Genomic DNA, 12179 nt, shown 5'->3' on the forward strand with positions numbered 1-12179 from the left:
TGTTTAGGTATAAAAAGTTAATGATACTTATGCTACAATACATAAATTCATGATATTAGGTTCATCTATTCTAAAAACTTTCAAGGCAATGAAAAATATAATTTTTAATTTATATTATAAATTTTGTTTCAATATGTAATAATCATTAATCTAGGTTTAGTAATGTAACTATTTGTAATAAGGTATTTAATAATTGTCCTTCAATGTTTTAATTTTTTTTGTTTAAATTAAAATTAAATAACATTATCCGCTTAAAATATATTAATTTATAGATAGATTTATATATACAATATTATTAATTAATAATATTATAGTATTATTTTTTTTTTAATAATAATTTTTATTTAAAAAAGATATATTTTATACTTTATTAGTCAGTCAATAATCAATTTTTCAATTACCTTGAATGCATTACTGGATATCACTAAAAATATTTTTACAATTAAACAATACTTGAAATTATTAATTTTGATTTATGCTTTAAATAATCTTACAAATTCTTAAAATTTAGGACTTATTAAAATTTATTAGTAATTAAAAAAATTTATTTATATTCTATTAAAAATTAATAATATATATTATAATTTTTGTTTCATAACAACAATTGACTTCTAAAAAACATAAGTATAAAAATTTATTATTATGTAATTAAAAATGATAAATGAAAACTAAAAATTGGAAGTGAATGAATAAAAGTATATTATTTTAAATGGAAATTATCTGTAATTATTATTTAAAGTTAATTTTTTTATTTATTTTATTTATATATATGTATTTATATTATTTATATATATATTTTTAATTATTTTGTAGAATTCTTTAAGAGCTATTATAGTAATTAATTTAAAATACATTGACATAATAGCATAAAAAATATTTACAATATTTGATATCACATATATTTATTATGCTTTGCAATAAAAATGTTAGTATTATAATTTTTAAAATAAAATTTAGTTTCCTTTTGCATAAAATATAATCTTATAATTATAAATAAATATATTTAAATATTTAATTATTGTAAACAAAAGAGCAGCAGATTCAAGTGATATCCAGTATTTTATAATTTTATAAAAAAAAAAAAAAAAGAATAGTTAAATTATATATTTTTGCATATGTACAAAAGGCAACCTAATAACAATCTTTGGGAATGACCAGCATCCACTATTAGTAACATTAAAGAAAAAAGTGCTTTTAACACTTATTTAAACTATCTCTTAATATAACTAGCACTTTGTTAAATACTACTCATTTCTCCGAAATTACAATTTTTACAATTTTGCTAAGTCTTGCAAACATTGGTTAATTTTATTAAGTTTTTTTTTCTACCTAATTTTTATTAACAATGTACTAGTTATATAAAAAATCAAATTATTATCAAAGCTGTTTTTATTTGGATTGTACTATGTTCTAAAATAATAATTATTACTCTAATAAAACTATGTTAAGTTCATCATTTTTATATACATGAATCGATTATTATTTAATATTTTTCAAAAATAATTTTACTTAGAAGTAAATACTATTCATCAAGAATTTTTTTTGCCCATCGTATCTTTTTTAGAGTAACAAAAATTATACAGAACGTGGAGTAAGACGCTGTTTAGAATAAACAAACGTAAAATTTTGCTCAAGTCAAATAAAAAATCAATATCCAGTCCAATATATCTGTCCATTGATAGATATTTTCCTCCAGCCATGCCAAGGTTTATCGAAATCGTGCTCTGACAAGCTTTCGATAACTTGTTGCGAAGATTCTCTGATTAATTGTTTTTCATATGCTTTATCTACAATCACTTGTTCTTCTGCAGTGTCTATCGTTTCTTCTTCCTCGATGTCTTCAAAGTGAAGCTGTTCATCCATGTAGCCTACTACATTGTTCTCTTCGCTAGTGTATTTATTGTATTCTTCATTGACGTCAGGTCTGGAAGAGTCTTCATTCCAATCTTCATCCTCTAAAGGAGAATAAGTTCCTATGGGTCTAAAACCAATGGATCTCAATCTCGTTATTCGAATACTGCTATTGATTGTGTCTACTGCAGCAAAAGCGGAGCCACTGAAATCTAAATGAAAATTTAAATAAATTATTAATAATATTTTATATAATACAAATTATTTGATCATTTATTTAAAATTGATTAATATGAAAAAATTGTGCGTATATTTATAGTTTTTATGTAATTAACTTTATATAAATATCACTTTTGTATATATAATTTATAATTGCTATTAGTATTATAAATTATACTTCTCATTTATATTCTATAATTCATCATTCTAAAATTAACATTAAAATTTATTATATGTATTTAGGTGTAATTACAATTCAATGAATTAATCAGCTATTTAATTATTATTTTAAAATTATACATTTATTAGAATTTATTTTTTTTTTTCTTAAGTACGTACATGTACAGTCGTGGTATACTATATTGTTAAATTATGAATTACCAGACACGCGGAATTTAATACTTAAAATTGACCAATGATATTTACTTGATATGTTAGACTACACAGTATACTTAAATTGTATTGTAATTTTAATAATTAAAAAGTTTTATCTTATTCTTTTGAATTTAAAGGGTTTTTAGTTATACAGCATTCATTATGGACTTACATAAAATACTTATTTAAAATATAAAATTCTATTTATTTATTCATATGTAAAAATATATTATGAATGTTTATTATGAAATAAGAAAACCGACACAAAAACTTTCTTATAGTAAATACATAAGAGATATTATTATATAAAAATATTTTGTAAATATAAAAAATAAATAATACATACAACTTTTTTCGGTGCGACTCATAACAGGTTCTGATGGAATTTCTTCAGAGCCTGATTCTGCATCGCATGGCTCTGATTTTATATCATCTAAATCCACTAATTCAACTTTTATATCTGATTCTGATATAGAAGTTTCGATATATGAATCACCAATTTGTATAGATTGATCCACCGATGGTGCTGAAAGTAACGTACACTGTGTCCATGTACTAACCATTTTTGATTGCTTCTTAGTTATAATTTCTTCTATTTTTCTCTTTTCAATCTTCTTTGGCTCCAATTCTCTGATTGTGTTTGAAATTTCTTTATTAACAATTGTATTTCGTGCTTGTATCCTTTGAGCATTTATGAGCTTTCGTTGAGATAACTCAGACTTGGATATGCGTTTTTTGAGCGAACGAAGTCTACGACTTCTTAATCCCCGCGTTATTGGATTGAATTTGGCATCGATTATTAAATTGGTGATTTCTCGTCTTTGCTTCTGAATGACTCCGTTTTTCTTTGATTTATTTCTAATATAAAATTTGTTGCGTATTTTATTTTCCTTGGACTTAATAGTGTCATCTTGATCGACCTTTGAAGTTAAAGTATTATATGCACTTAAAATTGCAGATTCTTGATTCTCCAAACCAATCATATTTCCTATTAATAATTTGGCCATTGGGTGATATTTTTCTTTAACTATTACATTTACTAATTCATCAGGTGCTAGTGTATCGATGCTCGATGAACTATCATTAAGCCTTTCAGTCTCATGAAACGATTCGCATATTGTAGAAAAACTGGCCTTTGAAGTCTGCGGAGTATTTAATTTGGAATGAATTTGAACGATGTGTCGATGATTTTTTGTACTGGGACTTAATACGTTATTTGATTTAGAATTTTTTATGGATAAATGTTCTGTTATATTATTGCAAGCTAAAATACATTGTTTTGGTGATGTTGGGCTAAATCCATCGACGACACCAGAGCCACTATACTGAAAGCCATTTCCAGTTGTTGGAAGAGATTTTTCAATACTATTAGAAGTAGAAATGCAAGAATCTGCCCAAGTTACTTTTTTAATTTTTCTTTCTGCACATTTATCATCCATTGAATTATTAATTATTTTAATTTTGTCTGCCACTTCTATCTCTGGTAATTCTATGTTCATTTTCTCAGTTTCTGTTTGAAGATTTTTTTGCATAGGCTGTATCGATTGATTGGATTTTAAAATTCTACAAAATGTCATAGAAGTACCTTTTTTCACTTCCTGTAATTTATGTGAAGAGTCATACAAGTTTGTACGTATTGACAGATTTGTATTGCACAATTTTGCTGGACAGGTACTAGGACAGGAACTTTGTCCAGCAGAATCTGTACTAGAAACAGACTTTGGAGAACTATCGGGTGAGTCTGGAATAAACTTTTTGAAAACTTGTCTCGATACTATTGCACTGACGTTACTTACTTTTGACTCTTTTTGAACATTATTATACACAAATTTTGTAGTCTTTGGTTCGCAATGATTAATATTAACATTACTTCTTGTCAGTCTTGGTGTAATGGATTTTTTTATTTTTAAAACTTTTGATGGTGTCTTTTCAACCCAAGATGGACGCTCTTGCTCAAACACTCGAATAAGGACAAATTTATTGTATTTTGTTGTATCGGAAGAAATTCCTATCCAGTGATCTACAACTGTGTATAATCCATCATACCTGTAGCCAGTTTTTGGTGCATAACTGTTTGAGAGACAATAGCTTCTTACAAGTCTTATGGGAACTCTATTTTTATAACTCAATATCAAAGAGTCTTTGGACTGTTCTATTTTACTGTATTTCTGGCTTGTAAAAGTTAGGATATCCCCTAGATCTACATCATTATGAGTATTTAAATGTGAGGTGCAGATGGATACAGCTCCAAAAGGACCGTCATGAATGTCTTCGTTAAAGGGTTCATGTATATAGTCTCTAGAACAGTCCATTCGAATACCCCACCATTTACCCGATCGAAATCCAGGCACAGGCCCATAATGAACTGCTTTTATACTTTTCTAGAAAGAAAATGTATTATTTAAATAACTTATTATTTTTGTAATCAAGATGCCCAATTTAAAAAATAATTTCAAGAAAAATTGTTGATAATAAATAATGTAATTAAATATATCATTAATGTATGGTTAACATGCAAATATTCAAATTAGTATGTATTGATTACTTAATAAATTAAAATACTGTATTTATAATCTGTTTCTAATTTTTACATAGAAACATATTTAAGGATGGCTTAAAAATTTTAGCAATAAAACAAAATTATAACATTGTTGCCACAATAAAAGAGAATTAAAAATTTTAAACATAAATATAGATTAAGAGAATTATGTTTATAAACTTTTGAGTAATTTCAAAAGAAGTTCCAAATTATGAAACAAATATATTGCAACAGATGATTCATCAATCGTGCAGATGGCACAACTTTGTCAAGTACTTGGCTTAAAATGAATTTTATAAATTAATATTTACATACAAAATTTTTTTGTTAAAACCTTATCATTCCTCTCTTTAATACAAGAATTTTAAATTTCTTTTCATTTTCAATACTTTTTAATAACAATAAATTACGTACATTATTGAAATATATAAATTATTTTTTTCTAATTGTAAATCAATTTTCTTAATCAACAAAATTTGATCTATAAATGAATAAATTTATACTCTTTTTTCGAATGTAGTTAAATATAAATTTTAAAGATTGAAATTTAACGTGAATTTGTTTTATATGGAGTAAAAACAAATGCATAAGGTTATGTTTTGAATAAACTCAATGGAAACAAGACTAACTCATAAAGTGCCCTTACATCTTGCTTTTCGGATGAAGTTAATGCTTTTCTCTTCTCCTTTAACGACCTCGAAGCGCATTCTGCATTGATGCAATCGAAAAGAACGTTGAGCTCGTCCTGTTTCCTTGTGTCCACCTAAACAAGTTAAACAAATTCAATGTTAGATGCCGCTAAATTATTACGTTCACATGAATAATATCAATAAATAAATTTCTAGATTTTAAGTGTTAATAATAGCAAGGAGATTTAACCTCTTTTCGAATTTGGACCTCTCTTAAAATCGTGTAATTTTCATCAGAAGTATTAGGTCGAAGTCGGAGACTCTCAACGTTTACCTTCGCCATTTTACTACTGTCGTCGTTTTCGTTCTGTCTTATCCCCACCCTACGACTATTCCGTTTTGTTATTAGATGTGTGTTGTTTATATAGGAAGTCGGCTATTTCCAATTGGTCAAATTGAATTGTCACAAATTAGCGGTAATTTAAGTTTTTACTTATGAAAAAGCACGAAACTTAATTAAAACGAAGAATTTCATTTAAAATTCTTTCTTTAGATTTCTTCTAATAAACATCTATTTATTCCTTAGTTTAATTGCTGTTGGATAAAAATTATTTCTTTATTCATATCTCATTAGTATATTATTGATTTTTAAATTTTTCATGAACTAATTAGAATGCCAGTTATTTTTATTGTACATGTGTTTACGCATGTAAGTAGATGTAACAAAACGAAATAATATTATTTATATCATTTTGTATACTAGTGGCTTTTACAAATTCTTAATTAGAAAATATTAATTCCTGTATTTGATAAAATAAATATTGGGAATAATTAGTTTATTTTTAAAACCACTTATCATTCGATGATACGTTGACAAATGAATTTTTTTTTTTTTTTTTATTTGTTCAATCGCAGGTAACAATTGGAGTAATTAATAACGAAATGGAAGATTATACAACATATAAATTTACAAAGGATTATGTAATTTTTGTTTCGTTTATGAAAGATTTCAGGAAACTATTAAGGATTTTGCAATTAAAAATACAAATGCATTATTGCGATAAAACATATTTATTTGAATAATTATGAGAATTGTAGATACAATAGAGAACGCTTTTATCAGATAACTCTTCTATTAACGATCAAAAAATTAACAAAAAATCTCGCGTATGAAAATGAAAAATTGGATAATTATTTTCAATTTTTCGTCTTCACCTATGAAATAAAAAAAAAAAAAAAAAAAAAAAAAAATTCAAAGAAAAAATTAAGGAACTATCTGCTAAATAAGAGCGTAAAAGATAGATAAAATTTTCTATATAAATGCAGCGACTTCTAATGTTATACTGCAAGTTACTTTTTTCTCGCTCAGTTTTATTTTATTATAAGGAAGAAAAATTCTATCATATCTTAGCGGAAAATCTTTTTTATTGCGACTCATTGTATCCCGTTGCAAAATTGTGGAATTCATTGACGCATTTATTATTTTCTTCTATTATCGTATGTTGCGTCTTTTGGCTTTGGCGATTCAGCTTTCTTTTTGATTTTAAATGGCATCAATATCAACATCATCTCCTTCCTCAGAATCGTCAACGACTTTCATCGGCGTCTGCTGATTTTGCTGTTGCTGATTTTTTAGCGGTTCTTTTGCTCTATCATCGTACTGAATCTAAAGAATGTAAATCCATATAATATATAGATATTAAATAGTAAAATGATTTTATTTTGATTTATTTGTTTGATTTATTTATTTAATGCAAAATTAGTATAAACAATAATTGGTATTTCACAGTTAAATAATATTCAAATATTTAAATTTCACAGTTAAATATATTATATTAAATAATATAATAAGCAAGACTGTCTCTCACCTCTAGATCATCATCATCTGATTTACCCGTATCATCATCAGAGTCATCGAAATCACTCTCTTCCTCAGCCTCATCGAGCCATATTAGAAAAGGTGCAGCCTTCTCGTGAATTTCTTGAGAAATATCTTTAGAACCATCTTTAGGTACAGGCTTCTTCCTCATCTTATTGGACCATTCGAATATAGCCTTCTCTTCTAAATAATCGTAATCGTAGAGAAGCTGCGATAAAAATTTATTATTTTTCACTACTTCTTAAGTGTCTACTAAAATTATAAATCTTACATTACTACAGTTTTATTTATAAGACTTTTTTTTTTTTTTTTTTATAAAATTCAATTGATTTTATCATCAAGTTCTTAATGAATTATGAATTTCATCCATAGTTTTATTATTAAGAATTGCTTTTGGAAACTTAACTCTTTCTTCAAAGATATATATATATATATATATATATATAAATACATTATTATTAAAAATTCGTATATTGTTGGTATTCACCTTGAAGATTCCAGGCACCTTATTCAATAGCGTACTCTTATGCAGCCCAATGACCTGCTCAATGCCTTTGATGAGATACTTCTGAGCCTTGAGGTCATTATGGGTGAAACGTAATAATACAGGTCTATACTTTTTAACCTGGTAGGCGATATTTTCATCGAAAAGCAACTCAGCGAATACAAACGGAGCCTTGCTTTTAATCTCGAGTCGCTCGGCCTCAGCGAGGAACTCTTTGTAACTATCAAGTTGACCGGCGTCACGACGGCATTTTACCAGCGTATAAAAGATATCCATGCGCTCCTTCTCACTTTTCTCAAGGTCATCGCTGATAGTCATACCCTTAGCTCCGTCGGTCAGATCTTGTAAACGAGCGCGAACGGCCTCCTCGGAGACATCCACGGCCCAGTTATCGTCGTCTCCGTTATCATCTTTGTTGGCTAATAATTAATAAGAATAATAAGAATACACTACATGAAATTCTGTGTTACACGTCGGTGGATCAATAAGATATTACCATCACAGAAAATTACAAAATAATTTATGGTGTAAGTTATTGGAAATAGTGAAAAGTATACATTAAATACAAATTAATGATATATATAACAGCTTTCTGATACATAACCCTATTATTAATAATCTACTTCTTTATTAATGCTATTGTCAAATTAATTTTCAATTTTTCAATTTAAAAATGGCGCAGTCAAGTTGAATATGTTGAATAATTATTAAGGTAAAAAAACTGAAAGTCCCTTAATAAATTAATTAATAATGGAATGGGTATATGGAAAATTCAACAGTAGTTTTACTTTTTCTAAAGCTTGGAATGTAGAAGTTACATGTTTTTTTTTTTTTTTTTTTTTTTTTTTTTTTTTTTTTGTAATGTAAATTAATATTTAAAATATTTATTTTTACTGCTATTTATTGTTTTTAATAATAGTTTACGTATAGATATAAAAATGCTTAACATGATTATTTTTTCCGATTGATAAATCTATTATGTTGAGACTGACTACTGAATTGCAAGCAAAATAGATTAAGCGATAATTAAGAAATAAGAGTCCTGGTTACGAGCTTCAGACCGTCTCAAGAGGGTTACGAGAAAAATATATCACTATAGTAATTCGATGTACATTTAGTTCTCACATATCGACATAATTCTCTCCACATTACAGAATAAAGACAAATAATAAAAAAATTAAGGATTTCAAATTTAACTGTACTCAATTTAATTGTAATCTTTTAAAGTTATTAATTTTTCAAATCAATTGACAAATCTAATCATTTAGATAATTAAAAAATTTTTTGTTTTAATATATTAGATGGTATTTCTTTCGAAATCTAGTATTTTTATGGCGTTCTACAATTTCTAAAGATAATTGTTTAAAAATGTCCAATTAAAGTAATACTTTCACCAAAAATACGTACAATTTAAAATCTTTAAATTCCAAAAGCTATTTGATTTGCACTACAGCAAAGAATATCACTTTTCTAACTCTCATTCATAATACGTTTGCGATAGTTTCACTTTACTTCATGCTTTATGGATACATTTGTACGGGAAGATTTAATTAATTAGCATAAAGATTGATTTTCAACATTTTAGACATTTAACCTTTTATGAATATGAAATATTACGAACTAACCCATTTTTTCAGGAGCTTCTACGACGATATCAGTTGTGCTATTAGTGTTGTTTTCATTGTCGGGCGAGCCCGTGCGATCTCCGTTGGCATCGCCATTTGTAGCACGCTTTGATCTTTTGCCGCGTTTGCCTTCAGTGAGTGAACTTCCTTGGGCTGCTGGATCAAGACTTGGTGGATTCTTCAAAATATATGTGTTCAGTTTATGATTGCTCTCTAGCATTCCGTGATGACCGCAGGCTTTACAACCCTGTATAAACAAATTATTGACGATAGCATTTAAACGGATATTTGAAATGTAATTTTGAAAGCTATTAGGATAATAACGATTAAAGTTCTTTTTCTTTTAAAATTGTTAACAAGTTCGTGATTTTTCAAAAAAAAAAAACAAACAAACAAACAAACAAATAGTACAATTTTACCTGTGAGATGGTGCCTTTCTTCGCATTAACAAGCAGTTCGGTTTCGGGATTGTCACAGTACGGACACAGAACATATTTCCTGATGAAGCCATCCAAGAGATCTTGAAGTTTAGAAGCATCGTGGCTACCATTGACGATGAATCTTTCGTTCTTAAAATCGAATTGCGTTTGCGCGCCCAATTCGCAACCAAAGAACTTCGTCGGATAAGTTGCTGGGCGTCCGATAGCTTTAGCAACTTCGACCATGTTAACGATGACGGTTTTGATGCCGTTGCCTTTACCCTCGACTTTCGCCTGAATGCGAGGCATTTTGTAACGATAGAAGGCATCGCTGACGCTTCGATTTACGTTTACGCTGCTCATCTTGAATACCTTTCAATTTATATCTTTCAATAAAAACGACGAAGACAAGATTCAAATTTCGGATTTCTTGACTTTACGATGTATGTGCAGTGACGATGAATTGATTGATTCGATGATTAAATGTAGAAGCTGATCGTTGAAACATCAGCAATATCCCCAGTTATTTTGTATTTTTCTTTTTCCGAGATTTTCTGTGTCGCTTGAATTACAGAAATTACCGATTTACCTAACGTTCTTTTCATTAAAGCTCACCTGTGAAATAGAAAAATATGTTAGCATAATTTCTTCGAAGTCTTGTAAATTTTCTATATATAACGAATCACTTTTATTTTCATAGTTATATAATGTTGTATGTGCACCTAATTGCCTATCATTTAAACAACGATTCTTTCATTCTTTCTTTCTTTCTTTTTCTTTTTTTTTTTTTTAATATAATCTTAATACAGAATTTGACACAATAAAAATTGAAAATGAAACGGAATAGTTCGAGCAAATATTATTTATACACGATAATAGCAACTTTTTCTCTATTATCTTCTAAATTTTTAATATATGAAATTCTACATGAAAGAGAAGAAGAAGCTCCGAACAAGTGATAATATCTCTTTCTACTCCAAATGAACTCCAAAGGTACTCCACCAATAATGCAACTTGATGCATACCGTATTTTAATATCTTAACTAGATAATGCCTAAGTCCTTGTTTCGGATACTATATTTCCGTCGGCCAGCGACAATTTGAACGTCGCCTAGCAAACTCGCCCGGCGAGGGCAACTACCCTCAAGTAGCGGGATACGTGAATTGTAAGGGCGGTAAATGTTGATTGCGCTCAGCTGCGCCGCGCTTGCGATGAACACCAGTCACGTTTCCCTGAACGGTTGAAGCTTTCGATGCCTATTACTGTAACATTACGAAGAGGAAGGTTTATAACATTCGAGTTTATATTATTGGATGCTTTTACTATCCTATTGATTTTTTTCTCTCCCTCCCCCATCCCTCGACCACTAACATTGACCACGTATATGATATAAATGTACTTATACACATTAATTTAAGAAATAGATTAGTATTAATATTTCGGTGTATTGAATCGATTCTAATTTTGTCGAAGGCTATCTTAAATGGTTATGAATTTTACATGAAACCGAGTTTCAATATTAATCAATAGATTTTTAATGAACAGCAATTTTTTTTTTTAATTTTTAATTTTTATTTTTTACATTGAAGATTGAGATACATTTGACTTTTTCGTTTATCATAATGGGTATATTATGTTTGTGCCAAATTATAATGTCACATTAAAACAAACATGGTTGAATAAATTAACAATATTTTGTCAAATTGAAAAAAATTATAAGTCATCCTTGTCAAAACATCGACGGTATAGTCTCTATCCAACGATAATATCCTTTTTGTTTAAAAGATGCATTTACTCGGCCGAAAGCAGGGGAGAAATGACTTTTAGTTATTTCGAATTTTGTAAATAAGGTCTCGTAAAGGTAAGGCACGAGGTAGCGAAGGCTAACTAGAATAGCGCTTTATTATTTAAAAACTGCCACTTCACCTGGAAAATTTTGCGGTCCTGTGCTTGAGCAAGACAACGTGATTCAGAAATCGTCGTACGTTATCTTGGTGGAGTTCTGAGCTCTGCCTAGACCTGGCGTACAGGGGCGGCTGGTCCTCAATGATCATACACCCAGCGTATGACGGGCGGCTCGAGGTAGGAAAGTTGCGGCACTGGGACGCTGAACCGGTCTCCTCCTCCAACAACGACG

General features: G+C 28.4%; 2 protein-coding genes across 2 annotated transcripts; both read right to left on the bottom strand.

The window, feature by feature from the left end:
• Positions 1–1548: 1548 nt before the first annotated feature.
• LOC105367811 (uncharacterized) lies at positions 1549–5985 on the bottom strand. The gene is made up of 4 exons (XM_011506622.1): positions 5864–5985; positions 5631–5747; positions 2792–4826; positions 1549–2063 (listed from the first exon to the last, which is right to left on the bottom strand). The coding sequence occupies exons 1-4, from the start codon at positions 5954–5956 to the stop codon at positions 1648–1650; spliced, it is 2661 nt and encodes an 886-aa protein (XP_011504924.1). The 5' UTR covers positions 5957–5985; the 3' UTR covers positions 1549–1647.
• Positions 5986–6856: 871 nt separating this feature from the next.
• On the bottom strand, positions 6857–12173 carry eIF5 (eukaryotic translation initiation factor 5). The gene is made up of 7 exons (XM_011506623.1): positions 11969–12173; positions 11067–11304; positions 10042–10656; positions 9623–9869; positions 7980–8416; positions 7482–7700; positions 6857–7279 (listed from the first exon to the last, which is right to left on the bottom strand). Exons 3-7 carry the CDS (start codon positions 10402–10404, stop codon positions 7157–7159), a joined length of 1389 nt encoding a protein of 462 aa, XP_011504925.1. The 5' UTR covers positions 10405–10656; positions 11067–11304; positions 11969–12173; the 3' UTR covers positions 6857–7156.
• Positions 12174–12179: the final 6 nt, after the last annotated feature.

This window comes from Ceratosolen solmsi, unplaced genomic scaffold, assembly GCF_000503995.2.
Source record: "Ceratosolen solmsi marchali unplaced genomic scaffold, CerSol_1.0 scaffold6, whole genome shotgun sequence".
Taxonomy (NCBI): Eukaryota; Metazoa; Arthropoda; class Insecta; order Hymenoptera; family Agaonidae; genus Ceratosolen; species Ceratosolen solmsi.

Excerpts from the sequence above, each read along its gene's own strand:
- LOC105367811 (XM_011506622.1), bottom strand. The coding sequence starts at position 5,956 with ATGGCGAAGGTAAACGTTGAGAGTCTCCGACTTCGACCTAATACTTCT. Across the intron at positions 5,748-5,863 it reads AGGTCCAAATTCGAAAAGAG|GTGGACACAAGGAAACAGGA; the intron begins GTTAAATCTCCT and ends TAACTTGTTTAG. Across the intron at positions 4,827-5,630 it reads CTTCATCCGAAAAGCAAGAT|AAAAGTATAAAAGCAGTTCA; the intron begins GTAAGGGCACTT and ends TTTTCTTTCTAG.
- eIF5 (XM_011506623.1), bottom strand. The coding sequence starts at position 10,404 with ATGAGCAGCGTAAACGTAAATCGAAGCGTCAGCGATGCCTTCTATCGT. Across the intron at positions 9,870-10,041 it reads AGAAAGGCACCATCTCACAG|GGTTGTAAAGCCTGCGGTCA; the intron begins GTAAAATTGTAC and ends TTGTTTATACAG. Across the intron at positions 8,417-9,622 it reads AGAAGCTCCTGAAAAAATGG|CCAACAAAGATGATAACGGA; the intron begins GTTAGTTCGTAA and ends ATTAATTATTAG.